Consider the following 21,522-nt stretch of genomic DNA (forward strand, 5'->3'; position numbering starts at 1 on the left):
AAGAGGACGTCGGTGTCATAAAAGGTCTTCAAAAGAAGATGATAGACTTGTTGAGTAGCAAGAGAGTCGGCCAAAGAAATTGGCCGAGAAGAACAATCAGTTGACGGCTATACATATTATTAACTGATGGTGCATCATGTCTCGGGCGTGGCGCATGAGGAAATATTGATATTTGATCGAACAAATGCACAGCGTCTTTCAAGCGCCTTCTTTCACTGTTACTGGTTCAACAAGTGGATATGGCAGAGAACGCTAGAACTTACCGGGCCTTAGCTACCAGGCCCAAGGTCTGAAGATGTCGAAACCTCAATTTCACTGAGATGTGCATAAAGTGGATGTCTTCGGTTGAGAAGGCTGATCCCAACTCATCCGATTCAGGCTGTCGTCGTGGATCTCGTTGAATACATCGTCCTCCACGTCTATATCAAGAAGCTCAGACACCCCGTAGGGATCGGACGGCAAGGTGCCATACAACCACTGCTGGTCGTACAGGGCAGGATCAACCACATCGCTGTCTGCCAGTAGCACATTCGCCTCGGGTGGCAGGTTGCAGACAAATGCGGGCTCGCCATAATTGCAGTTGCAATCCAGACACAAATCGATAGGCGTCGTCTGCTTGAAAACCGAAGCCGCCTGCGATCGAGGTGTCGCCGGATACGATCCAGATTCGGTAGCGAGTGATGGCGGCGTAAGGTCGACATCCATCCTTAGCTCAGGAGGCGAGGACTCTGGAAGTGAGCGACTCCGGGCGTCAAGTACAGCGCCTTGCGTGTAGTCAATGTCTTGAGCTGATGATTCAAATCCCTTCCTCGTAAGTTCCTGGAACCGGTTACGCTGAGTCGGCGAGGCCATCAAGATACTCTGAGTTGACCACGGTTGGGAGAGGATCTGGTCAACCTCGGGGAAGTATTGGGCAAATTCCCGGTTCACCTCGTTCTCGTGCAATTGCTGGTCTTGGCCTGATGCCAACTCAGCCGTCGTCGCCGGGCTCTTTGGCGAGCCCTCTTCGACGGACAAGGACGGTCGGCGTGGTCCTCGGAGCTGATAGGACCGCGGGAACATATCATCCACCTCCTCGTACATCTCTTCCTTCAGGACGATGTCCCTGGTCACCCAAAGGCCCTTGCCGGTTCGCAGTTTGTGAACCTCGCTGGCCCGACGTGCTGATTGGAGGCGAGCCTCGATGCCGCGGTCGCCTCGCCTTGAGGCGGCGATGAAGGCGCGTTCTTGGTTCTGCTGATGCGACCGTATCGTCTGTATGATGGCGTTAGATATCGTGTGGACGAGGGACGGGTAGCATGGTGAGTGAAGGCTTGTCATACCTTTTGTGGAGGGCTAGCAAGACCCATGATTGGGTCAATTGGCTTGAGAACCATTGGTGCGATGCGAGTCGAGACGACGCAGGTGGGTGATATCAATATCGAACTGGGTTGAGACTTGAGAGGCCGTCAGAATTGAATCGAGCAGTGGTTATTCATAATCTGTAGTCGGGGTCGACGATGGTCGTGAGCTCAAGAGATGGTGTTTGCAAAGCCAAAGATGATGACAATAAGGAATTGTGGAAGTCAATCTTGAAAAGGTGAAGAGGGCACAGATGAAATCGAGTAGAGTCCCTGTACTGAAAATTGGGTGTCGACTGTCAGTGACTGCGAGGCGTTTTGTAGAGGTGGACATGGAAGCAAAGTGTCAGGTATAAAAAACATGCTTCATTCACTCATCTTGCTGCACGATGACAACCTGGCCCAATGATTGGCCGTCGGAGGCCATCTGTGGAGCAGATGAGGCGAATGACGTACGGGGCTTTTGACCTGGTTTGAGAGGTTTCAGGGACCAACAAACGCAACATCACGTCATCGTTGGTAGGTGACGACTGGCTAACTTTACCCCTCTTTGGCTGTAATAGGTGCAGCCTCTCGACTCTCCGCCTCCCCTCTCGATCGCCACCGAACGTTTCCCAATCTAATCACCCCCCCGTTTGCTCTTGTGCCACAGCCAATCGCGTGACCCAGCGGGGCCGGGTGAGCCAGGCATCCACGCAGGTCTTGGCCCGAGGCTTAGACGTAATCAAATTATGCGATCGCGCATTGCCGCACTTGATTGGCTTCTCCGTCCCCGACTTGAACTTGGCATATGAACATAAAAGGATGAAACGAGGCGACGAAGCACATGAAGGTTACACGGATGCGAGGGTGAGATTATTACAACTACTACATAATAACACTCCCACTCCGGAAAGGGCAAGGCGTCAAAGTGGAAGGGTAGTAATGAGGCTCTACGGTGGCAGTCCATGCCCAGGGGCGCAGACAGTGACTTGAGTATCGGAGATGGACCATACTCCGACAGAGTAGGTAGCGTGGGTGTGGGTGTCAGAACAACAGCCACCGCACCCCTACCACGTTAGCCCACACGATTGGAGATGATTCCCGTGTTGGCGAGGTTCGGGCGAGCTTAAACGAAACTGAGAATCGTGCTTAACTGTGTTAAGGACTGTCTTGGTCATGAATTGCAAAACTGCCTTGACCTAGTAATCTCCAGAGCCTCATTACTACCCTTCTACCTTAACGCCTTGTCCTTTTTCTGGAGTGTGAGTGTTACTGTGCAGCAGTTGTAATAATCTCACTCTCGCATCTATATAACCTTCATGTGCTTCGTGACCTCGTTTCATCCTTTTATGTTCATATGCCAAGTTCAAGTCGGGCAGACAAATTGCTAAGACGGGTTCTCCTGAATATCTCGGGTGTAGCGCTTGGCTTCCATGGCAATGTAGTTCTGGATTAACACGCATTGGCACTCGGCGTGTTGTAGGAGCAGCATCTTGCAGTACTGGATCTGCTGGATAAGGTCGGCCTTGATATTCACCAAGTTGCTATTGAGTTGCTCTAGTTCTTCCACTCTAGCCTGGAGGATCAATGCATCCTCTCTTTTCTTGTTTCGAAACTTGTTGGATGCGATTCGGTTTCGATGTTGAATCCGCCTAAGCTGCTGATCGTCATGGTTTAGCAATAGCGCCGCAGAACCTGTCTTTTTCTCTTTCGTCTTGTCATTCTGGTTGCTTATCTTGTTATCGTCTTATTTCTTGCCGCCATTATTGCCCCCGCCATTGTTGTTATGGTGGCTCTCGGGGTGTTCTGAATCACGTCGCGGGGGTGTACTTACTCTGCCTTTGGGAGCAAGGCCTAGCTTCGTGAATTGGGGGGGCGAATGTTGGTCAGAATGCGGGTTGCGTCTTCGATACCCTCTTTCAGTCGTCCTGACTTGAGGCCAGCCGTGAGAAGCTATAGAGGCCGTCGGCAAGACTTGCTCAGTGGCAGGGGACGCAATCGGGTTCGGCCAGGTCGAATAGTTAAATATATTGGCATTGCAATCGTATCTAGAGATGTGCGGCATAGTGTTGAGTTGTCCTGGTGGGACGTCTTGCTGGGCTGGGATGGCAACTGCACGGGCAAGACTTTGCTGATCAGCTAACCGCAACTGCTCCCACCCAAGGTCATTATGGCCAGGAGAAGCCTCAGAGGCGCCAGGAGTCGGCTCGCAGAGCAAGCCAGTGTTCTCGTCGAAGCACCCGTCATCCATGTTCACGGAGGCAAACTGTGCCGGAAAAGACTCTTCAGGTCCAACCCCGTACGGGTTGGAGGCGGATGGAGAAAAGTCGGAGGGCATCATGTTAGATTCTGTAGAGGAGTGGTTCTTGATCTCGTGTGATTCGGGTTTGGCTGGTTCTGTAGAGGTTCGGTGGTTGTTACGCGTTAATGTGTCGGTAGCGTATGATGTTTGGGGATCTTGTTGAAGTGAGACCAGGTAGAGCTAGAGCTAACAAGTCTGATGGGAAGTGCGAGGAGCAAGTGAAGAAGATGGCTTTTGGCTTTGGGGGATGAGAGGGGGAGAGGTAAGCACTCTCTTCCTAAGGGAAGGGTAGGGAACATAAAGAGCATGGCATGACGTAGGGGCCCTGCTGGTGCAATTCAGTTAGTTGGTGGGCGACGAGGTGCTAGAGGCCACGGACTAAAACGCGACGAAGGGGGGCAGCTTGCAGCATCGCAGCCGTCACTGTACTCCGAGTCCTCCACACTGGAGAGACCTTGATAAGTACTAGTACATATTAGGGTCTGATCCCCGCGAGAGTTCGTCCTTGATCGAGCACAGACTTCAATCTAAGTTAATCCGTCGCTGATAAAATGTCACGCAATGTTCTCCCCTCATGCTAAATGGAGCATAACAGTCCTCAGCCCACACCTGAGTGTGTGGGCCACTTTGTTGAAGGATGCCAATTGAACTGCGCTGATAGCACATAGGGGCCTATGGCGCTTCGCGGGGAGCAGACGGAGAATAACCGTCTTCATCTCAGCCACAGCAGTACCTCGCCGACAAACGAGTTCACGTCCCAAGACATTGACGAAGGACCTGCTCTTCCCGGTTATCTCCCAGAGGACGACCAGCGCAGCACCTGATGTCATCATCAGGCGCAAAGTTCATGAACAAAGCGAAGAGAGACAGGGAGCTCAGACGACATGCGATTGGTTGTGGCAAGTCATCCAGCCAAATGAGGAAATCGTCGACTTGGTTTAGACACGGTTCTTCACATTACACCGCACCTTCCTCATACGGTACAGGGACTCTCCCAGCTGCGCTCTGGAGAATGTGGAAGAGTGGGTAGCGCGCACATTGCAAGAAAGGAGGAGCAAAAGAGCTGGTTCCAGTGATGATGCCATGTCCAGAAGGGATAATGCGTCCGCCAATCATGGGCAACGTTTCCTTTGGTTTTTAAAGTTTTGGAAATTTTTGGGCTAAAGAAATCAGTTCTTACCATGTGTCGCAAATGTAATCGCCAACGTCGCTGAGTTTAGAGGACCAGACAGTCAACGTATTCGTTTTCGCGTGATAACAACCCTTCGTGATCCTATTCAACTCAACTCAGCGCTCCTAATAGTCCAGACCATTTAGACTATTAGTCCAGACTGCTGCCCAAGACCAATGATCAATCCACGACGGGCGTTCGTGGATTGACGGCCAGGATGACACGTCCTTTGAAACAAGCCGTGTGGAGATTGTCCGGTCCAACATCAGGCATCCCGACGGCAGTCGTGCGAAGCGATCTGGATCGCACCAGTGAATTGATCAACTGCAACACTCCTTGAGAGGAGTACATTCGGGGATTGGATTGGGTGTCTCCTCCGCCTCACTTCGCGGAAGTGGCTTACATTCATCGGCCCGATAGGGGGCCATGGCCAAGTTTAGGAGAGGACATTATTGCAGGTACAAGATATGGGAGTCTCTTGGGAGGCAGAAGGATGAGATGAGCGGAGGCAACGTGGAAGAGGTGTTAATTTATGTTTTCTTGGGTCGGGTAGCCCCCAACAAGGAAATCCCCTGAGTCTAGCAACAGCAGCTCGTATGGATACGGCCGCAAGTCTCATGGAATACCGGTCACATAGAGGCGGAGAGGAGGGGCCTGAAGGAAGCCGTCTCAACCTGGCTTGGCACCTACAAGGGAGCATTTATTGCATGTGGAAGGGGTATGAATATGGCATGGTGGGGGGGGCTTCGAAGGACTCCGTTGGTGGTACTTGATGACGCTCCATGGACAACCAAGCTTGCCTCACAACTGTGGATGCATCATTGAATACCAGCTCACCAACCTCTTTCTAGTCTGAGCCGCTGATGCGAGCTGAAAATGGGACCCATGTCCTTTGATTCCTGTGACTGCCATCCCTCGCTTAGCATGATCACACCGACGCGCTCCTGCCGCGTCTCCTCAGTCACGACGTGCCATGGCGTGTAGATCCATAACCCTAATTGTTAAGTCTGCCTTGCCTATTCTCGTGGAGGCGCGGCCCATGATACCGGCTCTAGATGTCAGCTTAAACGCCCGTGGGGCGTGGGGATTCAGCTATTGATTCGCTTTTCCCCCAAGTCAGCAGGACCGAGGTGAAAGATCGGAGCGTTGGGGATCAGTCACTTTAGGGAACTCGCTCATCTTAAGATATAAAACATGTCATCGTCACAAACCTTCTCAGGGGGCTGATCCTGTGATCCTTCGGTCCTATTACAGGATATGGTCGTGGCCATTCAATCAATGCATATCCAGATCCACCAGGCTGCTCGTGATGAGTTGCAGTCTTCATTACCCACCGCCTTCCAGCAACACCCCCCACACTCCCCTGAAAGTATACCTCGTTTATGCGCCGACTTAATCCATGCTGCAGGGTTACGTGGAACCTGCGTAGAGCTGTGATGCTGAAAGGGGTTGGCGTCAGTCCTTGGGACGCGTGGGCCTGTGTGAGAATAAATACTCCAGCTATCACTGGAACGACCTCGGGCAACTCTTTTATGTCAACAACACGACTCATGTGCCTTGTTCTCATTACCATGCACTCACTTACTCACTGGCAGTCCGTTATGGTACATGCGACATTATTCTCAAGTACCGTTGTCAACCTGGCGGGCCTGGTCAATATTGTGCTGTTTATCAGAAGGTTTCTGACTCTCAAGCACTGTATAATCGACACAAACGCCTGTTCACTATCCTTTCCATAGCCCAGATCATCATCGCAATGGCAACGGGACTGGTATTTGCAACGTTGACGTGGAAAAGAGGGTGGATTGGCCGTTATACTTGGCGTACTCCATTATTCTCTCCAGCATGTGGCTGCTCAAGCACGAAGTGGTATATTTGAGTGGCCAAGTCCCTGTCGACAAGTTGGAACTTGACCTGCGTGCCAATACGTCCAGGTCGAATGAGCGCGCCATCTAATTTCTCGATATGGTTCGTTGTCATGATGAGCAGCCGACCCTCTTGGGACGCCACAGCGTCGATAGCATTGAGCAGTCCCGACAGCGTCACTGACTTCGTGTCCGCGGGTTTCCCCTTTCACGGGGATTCTCACCACCAGCATCACGAGAATGTGCCGCACCGGCGGCATCAATGTCCTCTAGCAAGACGACACATTGTGGAGGGCAGAAGAAGCGGAAGATGCGCAGGGAAGATGCGCAAGATACGCTAAATGCAGAAGAAGCGGAAGAAGCACAAGACGGGGGCAAGACGCGCCTAAGCACATCACCATTGCCGACCAGTAGTTACCTAATCTGTCGGCAGATGCCGGCTGACATAGAGTGGCCTGATTCGTTATATTATCAGTTGTAGGACCAAACCAAGTGAGGCTAGATTGATGCTCTGGGCGTCGCACGGCGCCCAGGCTTTGGTGCATGCAGTTTATGACGAAACTTGTAAGTCCGATGGCGAAATGCTAGTGATTGACTATCACGCTATTAAGATGATTTATCCTTTGTATCCTTCGCTCCCTCTTTGGGGGAGGTATCTGTGCTTCGGTTCCCCATAACTTTCGTTGCGATGTACCAGTATTCCACTTGCTTCTGGCTGCTTGACCGACTGGCACTTTGTTGGAGTTTGGTCTTTGGGCTGGCTGGTGGGCTGTTCGGCCAGCTGGAGCATCTTCATTGTCGGTAGTGATGGCGTGGTCCTCCGGCGAAGTGACATCCGCTGCCGTGTCGAGACCCTTGTCTATGCCTGTTCCTTCCTTCATGTCGCCCGGTTTAGTATTCTCCTCTTCATCTTCACGGGCCCTGACCATTCTCGTCGAACGGACATGGAGATGGGAATGTGGCACATCGGACCTTGCCGTGATCGATGCGGTCGAAGCGCCGTCGGTAACGGAGCGAATCCTAGTGCTTCTGTTATGCCACTGTGGTTAGCATAGCCCGTATTGAATCAATCAAAACATACCCGGTAGGAGCGTTGCTCGTCGTAGCGAGTCCTCGGCTCCCTATGCGAGACATACATCCTTCGGAGGGATGATCACGGACACTGCTGGCACAGTGAACCTGGAGCAAGCCATGACCCTGGTACGGAGCTCGGGTAGCGTCACCCTGTGTTCAGGAGTGGGCTTAAAGGTGCATCGCAATATGTCGTTCAAATCATCAGACAACGGCAATATCGACTTCAGAAAGCCCTTTGATCGGCCATACTCCCGGTAGGCTGAATCTTGGATGGAGGCCAGCCCCCAAGGGTTGCATCCGCATGTCAAGTTGACGAGGATGACCCCAAGGCTCCAGACATCACTGGGTGCGCACATATAGTAGTGCTGGCCTGTGGCGGGTTCTAGAGATTCTAATGAAGGATAGAAGGAAATGGTTAGTCATTGTAAGAGGGCCAAGGGAAGGGGATAGGGACTATAAAACGTACCTGGACTCATATAAAATCTCGATCCACACCCGAAGTCGTGAGATTGCGGATCTGAAGTAGCGAGTCCAAAGTCACATAGCTTGACAGTATCTCCATGGTTTGTAACTAGGATGTTTTCCGGCTTGAGGTCCCGGTGGTAGATTTGAAGACTGTGACAGTATTCAACAGCATCTAGGATTTGGAGGAAAACTTTCTTAGACAGCTCATCATTGCTAACGTACTGGCCGCGCTCTGTGATATTTAAGAAGAGGTCGCCTTCAGGACAGTACTCAAGAATGAGATAGACGCAGTCGGGGTTGTCCACAATATTGAATATAGATATAACATTAGGGTGTGCGGAAGCTAGGTAGTGGAGCCGAATTTCCCGCTGTTGGTAGGCGGCTTGGCTGTGTTCCAGTGGAGTTCCATTGACAGTAAGCTTGCTTAGGCACTTAACCGCATAGCGAACTTTAGTATTAATATCGACAGCTGAATAGACGACGCCATAGGCCCCAGTTCCCAATATATTGGTCAGTTGGAGGCTTCCATCAAGCAGCCGTCCTAGCCTCCCAACGGCAGTTAAGCAGGATGCGGCTGGCGTGCTGAGCTGGCGGCGTTGTGAAAGATGGGTGCAGGTCGTTGCACTCCCGGTGGCCGTAGCTGCGAGGGACAGGAGCTGCGGACGGGGCATAGTATGCATGTCTATCATGCGCGGTTCGAAGAGAGCAAGTCAAATGCTGTGAGCTAGCCAGAGAAGAGGAGACTGGAAACCAAGGGAGCTTGACGTAATGTAGCACCCGCAAGTATTCCTATTCCAAACCATACACACACACAATTCGGGGCTCCTTGAAGAGATAATCGCTGTAGTATTGAGGTCTGGCTTTTTAAGAGGAGGGTCGCATAAAATGGACGAGGATTCTATGAGGAACTCTGCAGTGGTAGTTCTAGTTTTTGTTGAACGTACTGGCGGCACTGACGTAGATAGCCCGGAATAGGCGGGTCTAGAACGAGGAGAGGACGCGCTTCAATACGGGAGCCAGCACCCATTCGACTTCCCCAGAGGCGTTGTCTTGGTCCATCAAGTAATTCCAGCCCACCTAATTTCGTGGGGGCGACGTGCTGTATTGAGTGGCCGCCTAATTCCTCGTGGTGCACTCCGTAACCATCAGTGATGTGACGACAACTTGGAACAGGCAGCACTCTCTGTTCCACAGGCAACTTGGAACGAACACCAGTCTGGTTGAAAATCAATTGCCTTGGCTGCGTGGTGGCAATGCAGAGAGTTCGCATGGTATCGTCAAAATGTTCGAAATATGAGGTCCTCCTCTCTCCCTGGATGAATGTTAGACCATAGCTGTCCGCTGACGGAATGGAAGCCAATTACGTTCAAGAGTTGACTTCCGGCGAGGTATTTCCTCGAGAAAGCCCTTGCTGTACGTAACGCGTCAGATTCTGCTCGCGGAAGATTGGCGCCTTGACTTGTGTTGTACAAGTCCAAGCTCCCCCATTTAAGGATTGGGGTACAGTACCAGTGCCCAGTTAGTCAAATTAGTAGGGCCAGAGCGAGCAAGACGAACCTCACCAGCAATCTGGGTTGCAATCATTCTTATGTGTGTGGCAAATCACCCTGCCCATGCAACTATGACGTCACAATGTGTTCAAAAGGCTATTCGACTCGTCCAGACTACCACCATTCCGTGCTATGGATCGAACATTTGGTGGTTATCGGTGCCCTGGGGTACACAACACGCCTCCTGTCGTCCTTATTTGATGGATGCCGCAGTATTTAGTGACATCTTTGGCAATAGGAGGTAGCCGTCTTACACCTTCGATTCCCTGCGGAATCCGCCTCGCCAACGGAGCTCGCCTTGGCCTCCAGAATTATGCCTATACTGATGGCAGGACCGCGCTTTCAGCCATGCTTTTATTTGCACCCAACCTACCGCATGGATTATCCATCTGTTTTGGTTTTGCATGCCACATAAGTCTGTTAGTATGAGCCCTTCCCAGGACGCCACGTCCGCAACGAGAAGGAGCAGCGCCTCCGGCTTGCGCTTGACCCAAAGTACCCGACATGGCTACTTGGACCTGGTTCAAACAATATAGGTATCATCGTGAAACGTGGCGTCTCGTTGGTGACGAATAATGTTGTGTCGGTGCCCTCGGCTCGTATCCCAGCACAACCGTTTCCATTCTTCACTACAGACGTTGGCAGCGTTATATCACAGCCTAAGCAGACGAGTATCCCAGATTACTTTGGATGATAAGTCACCCGCCGGGGCTGTTTGGAGAAACTGTTCAGATGGGACTATGACGGGGTCCCTCGGGAGCGTAGGATCCTTGTGAAAGTCAGTTTTTGGTCTCAAACAGCAGCAGAGGGTTATTGGCGCCGTGTTGCTGCTGGCTCCAAGGCTAGTGCCTCAAGCCTTCAAAGTGGTAAAATTGAATTTGGAGTTTGAAACTGGTGCTCAACCAGGGGCGTTGCGTGATATGGTTCGATTCAGCGGACGGGTCAAAGAGAGAATTGACCTTTAATCATCGTGCTTAGGTCCTGCAGATATACCGCCACATTTGGTTGCTCTGCCCAAGGGTAACGCGATCGCTCAATAGGGTCTCAAATGATGATGGTTGCACAGGAGACTAGTTATCTGGATGCCGTTTTGGTCTGGACAATTCTTTAAACTAGAAGAGGGTTCTGGCGCTCAGCGGGCACCTAGGTGATATTCCATCACTCGATGGTCAGCGAGATTTCGATCCACAGATCTTGTCTAACGTAGATTGAAACCACGACATCATAAGGGTGGCAAAATGGAGTCGCGTTTTGCATCACACTCGCAAGGGTATAGACCGGGAATGGCAGTCAGGTCTCCAAATTCTCCAACTGTAGACCCTCAGACCAACTTCAGCTCCTCAACAACACGTTCCCGGCACAAAGCCAAACACTAACCCACTATCAAGAAAGAGTGTACATAGTAGGTGGACTGGAACGTCCGGTTCGCATCTAGGTTTCAAAATGGTGGTTCGCAATCGACATGCGGCTCTTGCTGCGGCCCCGGTGTTTTGCGCTTCGCTATCCGCACACCCTAATGCAGCGGGACTATGACCACCAACACCTATATCGAGGTGCCCAGTGCCCACTAACCTCGAGTGTCATGGCGTGTATCAAATGATCCGAGCGCGGCCAGGAGGGTGAGGGTGATCACTAAGAACGAACTCGCCCGCCCATGTGCTTGCTCGGGTTTCATTTGGCCTCCCCGAACCTCGTGGCCAAAGCCGGAGTGCGAAGCCTGAGTGACATCCCAATACTGGCTTCTTTTCAACCTTGAGACGACAGCGAAGTAGCCCAGACGAATCTGCCTGGGCTCCTGGAGCATCGCTTGTGCGCACGGACATGTTCCTTGGTGACTCCCAGGTTTGGGAGGGTGTGGTGGGATGGAGGCCGTCGCAGCAAAGTAAAAGGCTTAGCGTGGCTTGACTGCATCTCCGATCGGAACCAAAGCCTCGATGGTGGTGCGAGCATTTTGCCAAGCCGTGACGTGGGCCTTGCTCTTTATTTAGTGCTATTTGACTTGGAGCCTAGCCGCTGCTCCATTCCATGTATCGACGCCTAGGGCTGTCTTGAGCAGTGCCTTCCTCTTAGGTTGTGTTGGATTGTGACCCTGTATTACGAAACCTCTGATAGATCGATATCCTGACCTTAGTCAGAAGGGGGGGTGAGATGACATAAAACCCCTCTCGAGAAAAGAGGGGGCCAGAGGCATCCTAGAAAAAGACAATCAACAGATTCAGGATCCACACCCTATTGAGTATTAATCCCTGGATCGAATGTGCCGTACGCTATCCAACAGGTTGCATATGTTGTGATATATTCTTTAATTGACTAGATTTATCCGGTGTACTACCCACTCGGGACAAAACAATCACTTAGTCTCGACATTGGTCTGCATCATCACTTGCCGCTTCCTAAAATATACGTGCATATTATATATATATCAAACTGTTGCTCCTTAGTATGCATCAAAATCGTATGTGTCAGCTTCGACTCATTCTGGAGATGTTGAATGAAGCAGGCTATGTTACAAAGTGCAGTTACATGATCCAATCTACTAGGCCCATCCCGATCCCACATGTAATCTATTCAAGAAATTCTCCCCCAGCTGACTACCAATCACTCATTCCTCGCATTCTTTGTCATACCCAATATGAATACTACATTGTATTTTAGGGATCTAAGAAGAATCGCAGCTCGGAACCGAAGCCCGGTTTAGCATCAGTACCATAATGGAGGAACCAGGTAGAATAGTTATTTAGCTTATCGTGTATTGGTACATGGAGTGGAACCTTATATTTTTTTGTTGGATTGACCCTCGGGTGGCGGAATAAGGCCCGGATAAGAACAACCCTCTGATACCTCAATATCCTGTCTTAGTCATAGGGTGTGAGATTGACCTAAAAACCCCTCACAGGAAAAGAGGGGGCAGGAAGGATCCTAGATCAATACAATCATCATCTTTGGTCCCACAGATTGACCCTCTATTGAAGTCCCTGATCGAATTGGCCGTATCAGATCCAGCGTTTTTCATAGGAGCAATGATGTACCCCACAACGGTCGTGACTGCGTCAGATATGCGGGGTGTATCTTAAGTGACTAAGGGGTCAATATAGTAGATTATAAAGCAAAACTGATGATTTTTATTGATCATTGCCTGCCTTCTTCTGTTATTCTCCCTTCTTGCTTAGTTCAGCCGGAAGTGCGTCTTGTTGGATCCGATACAGTCAATTCGATCAGGGTGATAGCGTTCAATACAGAGTGGAGCCAAAAGATCATGATTCTCTTCATCTGGGATGCCTCCCGGTCCCCTCTTTTCTCGAGAGGGGTTTTCTTGTCCTCTGACTAAGGCTAGGATATCGGTGTATCGGAGGTTTATGCAAATTCGGTCTTATGCCGCCACACGAGGGGTCAATCCAACACATGACTATCTAACAACTTGTTGGATCCGGTACGGGTAAGTCAATTAGGGCAATAATGATCAAGACGATAGTGGAGCCTAAAGATGATGATATTGATCTCTGTTCTTGTAGGATCTAACCTGCTTCCAGAGCCCTGTTTCCGGTGAGGGGTTTTTGGTCAATCTCACACCCCCCTCATGACTAAGACAAGATATTGATGTATCAGGGATTCGGTCTTATCCGGGCCCCTAGTCCGGCACCCGAGGGTCAGTCCAACACAACTGACTTGTCACGATGTGTATTTGGGTAGCTGGGCGTGTACATGGCGTATGACTGCTACAGCAATATCCTTCTAACTACTTGGGACTCAGAGCGAGGACCTGACGCAATCAAGAACATACATACACCCAATCAGACGCCTCACAGTATCAGGGCTCGTAACATGACTTGCACAGGGGTCTAGAGTCATGGGTTGCCCCCTGGCGGGTTTAACGCCCACCCGTTGGTTGAAATGCAGTAGTGGGTGGCGGGATAACCGGATTTAAGCCAGGCAATGCGGATCGACGCTGCCACAGCCAAAAGTTGCTACGCCCATGCCCACTTTCTCTTGCAAAGATTTCCCTCTTATCCTCTCTGGTAGTGGTTTTATTTTCTATTATCCTGCCATTTACAAACTCGCTATTTTCAATCTCGCGCAGATCTTATTAATATAATATATAATCCGTACGATATGGATAACCTATTCTGGGTATAGCCGGCCTGGAAGTTTAATATAAAGAGAGAGAACTTATTTACTAAGCTTTACGACTAGTATAATATCTATTTATCCTCTATTTAAGATCCTGATATCTTCTATTATAATATTTTTAAAATCTCCTATAAGACTAATTTTACTACTAAATTTTATTATTTAGCTAATAATTATAAGTAATAATATTTCTATAAATTAAATAATACTTTTAAATTTATAAGTCTAGAGATTATTATAAATTTAAGTTTTATTAATTTACTTTAGTAGTAATATACTATTTAATTATTTTATATAAATTTCTTTAACTCTCTTATTTATTATTTTACTTCTTATCTTTTTATTAATTACTTTTAGTATTTATTATATTATATTTTTACTCTTATTACTAACGTACATAATAAGCAAGTGCATAATACAAGCAAGTGTACAATTTTTCTTCTAACCGCCCTCTTCCCTCTTTTAACTCCATTTTTTCAACTACGCATTATGTCGTTAATAAGCAATGAGGCAAATATCAATCTTGCCCTTCAAGCCCTTCAGAAAGACCCTCAATTAACTCCCTACCGCGCCTCAAAGATCTATAAGGTCTCTCGCCATACTCTACTACGCCGACGCGCCGGCATTACTTCGCGACGCGATACTATGCCCAATTCGCGTAAACTATCTGATCTAGAGGAACAGACTCTTCTTGAGTATATTCTTGACCTAGATTCGCGAGGGTTTCCCCCGCGACTGAGCGGTGTGGAAGAAATGGCCAACCGATTGCTCGCCGACTGCGACGCGTTACCTGTCGGCAAGCGCTGGGCTTCTAACTTCGTCAGGCGACAACCAGAGCTTAAGATGCGTTTTTTTCGTAAATATGACTATTAGAGGGCTAAATGCGAAGATCCAACTATTATTTGCAATTGGTTCCGGCTTGTGGAGAATACAATCGCGAAATATGGTATCGACCTAGCCGATATCTACAACTTTGATGAGACCGGCTTTATGATGGGCATAATCGCAAGCGGAATGGTTGTTATAGGCGTAGAAAGGCGTGGAAACCCGAAATCAGTTCAGCCTGGAAACCGGGAATGGGTCACGGTCATTCAGGCGATTAATGCAGAAGGCTGGGCGATCCAGCCATTTATCGTGGTTGCAGGCCAATATCACCTCGCTAACTGGTACCAAGAAAGCAACCTCCCGGGCGATTGGGCTATTGCAACGACTCAAAATGGCTGGACTGACAATAAGACGGGTCTTGAGTGGCTTAAGCATTTTGATCAGCATACAAAGGATCGATTGATCGGTCGCTATCGTCTTCTAATCCTCGATGGGCATGAAAGTCACTATTCCGTCGACTTTGAGAAATATTGTGAGGAGAATCAGATTATTATGCTTTGTATGCCGCCTCATTCGTCTCACCTACTTCAGCCTCTTGATGTCGGGTGCTTTGGGCCGCTTAAAACAGCCTATGGTCGAGCAATTGAGCAATTGATTAGATGCTCTATAACCCACGTTTCGAAGACCGAGTTCTTCCCAGCCTTCTACGCTGCCCACGCAGCCGCTATGACAAGGAGTAATATTGAAGGAGGTTTTCGAGGAGCTGGACTTGTTCCCCTAAACCCAGAAAATGTCATATCGAAGCTTGATGTGCAGCTACGGACTCCAACACCGGCTGCAGAGGAGGTCGGCCTCCCCGACCCTTGGGTCTCGAAGACCCCAAAGATAGTGCTTGAGGCTAGTTTGCAGTCTGAATATCTTGAAAGACGAATGAGAAGGCATCAGAGCAGCTCTCTAGCATTAATTCTTAAGGCGCTTAAGTTACTTTCAAAGGGAACAAAGGCAATAATGCATCAGAATGCTCTATTAAAAGCTGAGAACCAGATCCTTCAACAGGCAAATAAAACTCTTAGCAAGCGGCGCAGAGCAAAGAAAACCCGCCTATATAAAGGAGGGAAGATGACTTTAGATGAGGGCAGGAGTGAGATAGATCAGAGAGACGTTGATGCACAGGTAGCAGCTGAATCGTTGAGAAGTAGTGGTCGAGGGAGGTCAGCGATACCGAGGGAAAGGCGCTGTGGAACTTGTGGAAAGGCCGGTCATAATGTAAGGACCTGTTAGACTATAATTAAGACCTCTGAGGAAGAGCATAGCGATTAGTTTTAATTGATTGATTGTATTATTGTGGTTTTATTGAGGTTTGAATCTTAGAGGTTAGGAAAAATTGTGCACTTGCTTGTATTGTGTACTTGCTTATTATATATGTTAGTAGTATTAAGCTTATATTTTATTTACTAAATAAGAAGTATAAGTATATTAAAATATATAATTTTAATAGTATAAGATAGCAGCTCTTTTTATTATTCTTAATACTTTTATCTAACTTATTTAGTACTTTAATAAGAAATTAGCTTATTAAGTAGAATAAATTTATAAATACTATAGCTTTAATAGTATTTTTTTTCTTTTTAAAGCCTATTTACTTTCTATTTTAAAAATCTAATTTATATATTAACTATAGTAAAATAATAATATAATCTAGTAATAATATATTAATACTATTTAATTTTAAGATTTTAAAGATAGTAAAATATAGAAATAAAATTATATATACTAAAAGAGTATACTTTAAAAAGAATTTATCTACTAAATAGCTTATTAAATAAATTAAATTTAAAAGTAGCTACTTAGAAATTTAAATAAGTTATTATTTTTATTATTAAAAAATAGCCTAACTTATAGCCTTAATATCTTTAGCTATAGCTATACTAGCTTTAGAACTATTATAAATTACAATTACTTTAGTTAATTCGATTCAGCTAACTAATAGGGCTCGGATGGGAACTAAACGAAAATATTCTAAAGAGATAGAAATTCGCGCGGAAGCTAAATTATATGTTCATTAAGTTGGGGATCACAAGGAGGAGAAAGATTAACTAGGTATAATATAACAACTGGATCTAGATGATTATTTTCATTTCAAACCACGGAATCTCACCAGAATGAGACCAGTGGTGATAGCAAGCAGATCGAGACGGACAGCAACGACAATGTTGGAACTCGGTAAGGATAACCTCCCCGTGTCATTCATCCCACTTTACTTACAGTTCCATAGTGCGCCTTCTGCCAGCGACTCTATAGTGGCAAGATGGATCAGATCACCCATGAGAACAAGTCCAAGACCATCAGCAGTAGCCAAGGTCATGAATACTATTAGTATGTGACAAAAAGCACTATCTAGGTCGACATTTCGAGGCGATCTGGACGCTATTACTGAAGGGAAACAGAGCCGTTAAGTGCATCACACTGTACAAAATGGCGTTTAATGGATGGATTGACCTTCTCCTTCTATATTCTCCTCCTTTAGATAGGAAACCAAAAGAATTTCTTGTCTAACAAGTGACCTTCTCCCCGGTCATCTGTATGTGATTCCAATCGTGCGTGCGAAATGCTAAGCAGCTCATTCTGGCTTGCAATGCGAGATCTGCGATGTTGCTTACAGCAATCCACCAGTATGGTGACCAGGACGGATATGAGACCAGAAACGGCTATACATATGGGTTAAACTGCCATACAGTTTGTAGCGTTTTATGGCGCAGTCATTTAGCGATACGTTCAACATCACAAAACAAATGAAATCAGTCCTGCAAGCGCAACCCATTTCGCAAACCCGTGCACTGGGTCAGGAGTTTGCCAGACGCGGTCACGAAACCAGCGATAACGCCAGAGAATACAATCTTCAAGCGTTCATCGAGACTTGCGCCATATCAGTCCAAGGGAGACTCCCTCCAGGTCAGACGTGGGGGGAGCAGCGGGAATCCCGGATGGGAAATTTTGTTCTATCTCGACCCAGCATTCGTGATTGTACACATATTCCTTGTACACACATTCATACTCCGTATAGTATGGTGCCTTAGGGTGCGGTTTCAATAGACGGCTCCCGTCATTAGATATGTTTATACTGGGTTGTTTTTGGGTTATAGGTTACCATTTTATTCAATTGTGCCCTGCAGTTGGAGCTTTCTGTTCCCTGTCGTCCTTGACTTCTTGATCAGTCGCACCACTATTTCATACACTAGCATTGTCGTAGCAGAGGCTGGTATCGCTCCTAGCAAGCTAGTACCCATGCCAGAGTACAAGGCACGCCAGCCTTCTTCCCGCAAAATTCTTGCGAGAGTGCTTATAATACCTCGGTATAGATGGGGAAACTTCTCCCGTGATGTCCCTCCATTGCAACCCTTTCCTTTCCGTGAACCACTCCCACGCACAGATGGGCCTCCGTTATTGCTTTGCATTGCCGAAGCGACTAGTACAACGGGGTATATTTTCCGTTGGGTTTGCAATCTTGTTCGAATAACTTCGTGTGGATATGTGACCGCAGTCGCACACGCTTTGCTCGCGGAGCTAGCTGTTAGTATCCCTAGGACTTGGAGCCATCCCTGGTCCTCATGCCAGTTCCCAAGCCCTGATCCAGTCAAGCACCTCTTGAACTGTTCATACAATGGAAACTGCACAGCTAAGTGCGTAACCCCAAGCAGAGCTGGAGTTAGTCCTAAATAGAATGACGCTACGCCTTCTCGGCAATACATCTTCCGAGCGACATCTATGGCGGACTTATATTCTCTCGGGGCCTTTTTTATAGATGGACTTTGAGACATGAGTCTGGTCTTGATAACCCACAATGGATTCGTCAATAATATAGAACAGGTACCTCCAGCAACTGCGGACACGCTTGAGGATGCCCACATACGTTGTTGCCCTTTGGCCTGGTGTTAGGACTACCCGCAACTGTTTGGACAGAGTACATAGTGGGGATGACTTACCATATCTCTCCTTTAAAGAATCATTGACCTTGTGATATACCGTGAAATATATTGCACCCCTAGGAAGATTTGCCAGCATGGTCGGTCCCAATCCTTGGTACATGCCCGCCAACCCCCCTTGATTCCATATTGCTCGCCCAGTGCCAATTAGACCTCTCTCTCGAAATGAACGGCGTGTGCTGACGGAGTCGAGCGTCCACAACTGGAGTCCGCCTCTTCCTTGTAGTTTGGTTTTCACAACATCGAGAGGACAAATTATAACACTGGAGGCCACTCCACTAGTAGCTCCGGCAAAACTTCGAATCGAGGTGTCCGAGAAACAGGCTGTCAGCTGTTCCAGGTGGGAAAGATAGGAAATTGATTCATGTGGACATAGCTCGTGGTCAGGAGCCCTGAGATAGGTATTTTCAGAGTTTTGGGGCCTTGAAGGGGATGACTCGTGATACTTCCGAGGCATTATGGACTTGAGACTTAACAAAAAGATAATGATGTTGCATGAATGGACATTTATTTCGCCCCGTTCCCTTTCGTAGGCAGCGCGTCATATTATGAACCTGCTGACGCGCAAAGGTGATCCCCCACTCTATTCTTTTATGGGGCGCAAAGTCAAACCGCGAGATATTTCGCCACCTTTATGACGTATCCCTTCCTGCCCACTCCAACCGCAATGATCCGATTTTCCTCTTGTCGCGGATGGCTCTTTGTATTAGCTGGCCTCCTCAAGGATGATGTTGTGTAGGGCGCGTTTAGCGTCGCAAACATGACCCCTGCGAAAGTTGCAACCCGGTGCCAACCCAGTCACCATTTTGTTCACAGTGGGCATCCAGTCTTGAAGCAGACCCGCCCCCGCCCAATCGCAGGCCCACGCTGCCCCGGCCGGTGAGAAATCGGAGTCAGGCCGGAACGGAAGAACGAACCGGCACCCAGTGTCGGTGACTGAACCCACCCAGTTCCGCCAGCGCTGCTATCAATTCAATTTTCAATCAGGATTTTCGTCGATTGAATTGAGGGCATCACGAGTTGAATTGTATGGGTGTTTTTTGAATTGAATTGGTAAAATTGATATTGATTGAATCACGTGTATTCTCACGTGTCAGCCCTCCAGTATTTTGAACACTCAATGGCTTCTAAAGTCTCGTCAACTATGCTCAACCGTTGCGGCCCCATTGTAAGCTTGGGTTGGCTAAATACACGCTCGCATTCTGCTGACATTGAAGGTATTGAGAGGATATCTATCGCCATTTGAGTAAGCATAGGGAAAGCTTGTTCTTGCCGTTGCCAAAAGGTGATTGGGTTATCAAGCTTTTCAGGGGCCTTGCCAAACCATGCCTTCAACTCCTCTAGTGAAGGATAGCAGCAGCCCAATAGACCGGAGTTTGGCCCAGTAGCTCCTTATATCGCTCCAGCTGATTCAGGGCTACATGGCAGCAAAGGTGTAGATATTCCCTCGTATCATTGCGTGGTCTGGCTGATATGGCAGCTTGACTGTGACCGTGTGATCGCTGTGGCGAATACTCAACCTCAGAGTCATCCAAATGGCCCGGCAGCTTGCTAACACGGTGTGGTTGTCGAGGTTCATCAGCGGTAGCGGAGTCAGGGGAACGGCGATCATGTTGATCTCTGAACCAGGAAGTCAGGCGAGGGAGGCTCTGCATCACCCACCTAATATCGCCCGGGCGGCGGGATTGGAACCGCATAGTCTCTGTTGAAAGGGAAGAAGAAGATTGTGGACCTCTCACAAGACCTCCCAGTCTTCCTCAGTCAGTCTCTTCTCTGTTGGCAGCCTCCGGTCCGCCCTCTCCATCGAGTTGATCCCAATCCATGACTGCAACGGCATCTTAAGACGAAGGGCCAGCTCAATCACATAGAAGGTTGAATTCCATCGTGTGTCATTGTTATTGCAAAGCTGTATATTATTGTGGGCTTGGAACAAGGGGTTATTGTCAGCTGAATAGTCAGCGCTAGCGTTACCAGCTGTGTGTTGAACCTGAAAGGAAAATGCTTCCCGGAGTTGAGGGGACCGGCGGATGAACGTTACCACATCTGACAGCTTGGCCACAGGACCGCTCTTTAACCAGCTAGCTAAACGATCCTTTTCCTCAGGACTGAGCCGTATGACATCCTGGTCATCGGGTACGGTCAGTCGAGACTGTTCTGAGGGTTCAAGGAAGGCTTTGGCAGCAAGGTTAATGATATGACCCCAACAGCGTAATCGGACCGTTGTGGCGTCTGTGAAGACCGGTGGGACTTGGAAAAAGTTGAAGGTGGTCAGAAAAGAGATAATCGAGGCATGTATCGTTAACCATAGCGTTATCTAAAGTGAAGAACCCGGTTTTCTTGATATTAAAGGTATTAATGACCTCCATTACCAAAGGAGCGATGTTAGCACCTGAATGAGGGCCAACGATGCGCTTTAACGCAAGCAGCTTGTGTCTTTGGAAGCAGGCCGAGTCAATGAAGTGACTGACGATCCCTAGGAGGGCCCGCTGGCTAGGGGAGGTCCACGCATCGAAGCTAAGGTGGATAGCTGACTTGGCAGCCCGAAGCTGGCGTTGGATAAGCTTCTGACTAGCCTTGAAGTCATCCATGACCCAAAGCTTCACAGTCGAATGATGGCAAGATGGCATTGATGATATGATTTGGGGTCCGTAGGAGGCGTTGGAAGGTGTCATGCTGGACGGCACTCAAAGGGATGTTCGACTCGACGATCCAGTGGATAAAAGCAGCCTTGAATTCGTCAACAGCACTGGAGAGACTTTTTGGCTGTGCGGTCATTGTGACAGGCGTGGGAGGACTCAAGGCTGCTTATTTACTCAGCGGGCCACGTCAGCAGCAAT

The 21,522-nt window shown here is 48.4% G+C and overlaps 5 protein-coding genes across 5 annotated transcripts; 1 reads left to right on the forward strand and 4 right to left on the reverse strand.

Annotated features, from left to right (window-relative positions):
• Positions 1-312: 312 nt before the first annotated feature.
• BGZ61DRAFT_541834 (uncharacterized protein) lies at positions 313-1,349 on the reverse strand (the record flags this gene model as incomplete). Its single annotated transcript, XM_046255099.1, has 2 exons — positions 313-1,254; positions 1,323-1,349. 2 exons carry the CDS (start codon positions 1,347-1,349, stop codon positions 313-315), a joined length of 969 nt encoding a protein of 322 aa, XP_046093826.1.
• A 2,983-nt stretch (positions 1,350-4,332) lies between these two features.
• Positions 4,333-4,691, forward strand: BGZ61DRAFT_468591 (uncharacterized protein). The gene has a single exon (XM_046247883.1). The coding sequence runs from the start codon at positions 4,448-4,450 to the stop codon at positions 4,652-4,654; it is 207 nt and encodes a 68-aa protein (XP_046093827.1). The 5' UTR covers positions 4,333-4,447; the 3' UTR covers positions 4,655-4,691.
• A 3,126-nt stretch (positions 4,692-7,817) lies between these two features.
• On the reverse strand, positions 7,818-8,747 carry BGZ61DRAFT_290644 (kinase-like domain-containing protein; the record flags this gene model as incomplete). Its single annotated transcript, XM_046238571.1, has 2 exons — positions 7,818-8,125; positions 8,201-8,747. Coding segments are annotated over 2 exons (855 nt in total), but the record flags the coding sequence as incomplete, so codon positions are not given.
• A 9,064-nt stretch (positions 8,748-17,811) lies between these two features.
• On the reverse strand, positions 17,812-19,232 carry BGZ61DRAFT_524461 (mitochondrial carrier domain-containing protein). The gene is made up of 2 exons (XM_046252649.1): positions 18,686-19,232; positions 17,812-18,621 (listed from the first exon to the last, which is right to left on the reverse strand). The coding sequence occupies exons 1-2, from the start codon at positions 19,140-19,142 to the stop codon at positions 17,855-17,857; spliced, it is 1,224 nt and encodes a 407-aa protein (XP_046093829.1). The 5' UTR covers positions 19,143-19,232; the 3' UTR covers positions 17,812-17,854.
• Positions 19,233-21,047: 1,815 nt separating this feature from the next.
• Positions 21,048-21,508, reverse strand: BGZ61DRAFT_468604 (uncharacterized protein). Its single transcript, XM_046247884.1, has one exon. The coding sequence runs from the start codon at positions 21,458-21,460 to the stop codon at positions 21,266-21,268; it is 195 nt and encodes a 64-aa protein (XP_046093830.1). The 5' UTR covers positions 21,461-21,508; the 3' UTR covers positions 21,048-21,265.
• Between the last annotated feature and the right edge of the window lie 14 nt (positions 21,509-21,522).

Source organism: Ilyonectria robusta, assembly GCF_021365365.1.
Source record: "Ilyonectria robusta strain PMI_751 chromosome Unknown BGZ61scaffold_76, whole genome shotgun sequence".
Classification (NCBI taxonomy): domain Eukaryota; kingdom Fungi; phylum Ascomycota; class Sordariomycetes; order Hypocreales; family Nectriaceae; genus Ilyonectria; species Ilyonectria robusta.

Bases quoted from the DNA above. Each gene is read 5' to 3' on its own strand.
- BGZ61DRAFT_468591 (XM_046247883.1), top strand. From the start codon at position 4,448: ATGTCATCATCAGGCGCAAAGTTCATGAACAAAGCGAAGAGAGACAGG.
- BGZ61DRAFT_524461 (XM_046252649.1), bottom strand. From the start codon at position 19,142: ATGCCTCGGAAGTATCACGAGTCATCCCCTTCAAGGCCCCAAAACTCT. The intron at 18,622-18,685 runs GTAAGTCATCCC...ACCAGGCCAAAG, and splicing joins TTCTTTAAAGGAGAGATATG to GGCAACAACGTATGTGGGCA.
- BGZ61DRAFT_468604 (XM_046247884.1), bottom strand. From the start codon at position 21,460: ATGACCGCACAGCCAAAAAGTCTCTCCAGTGCTGTTGACGAATTCAAG.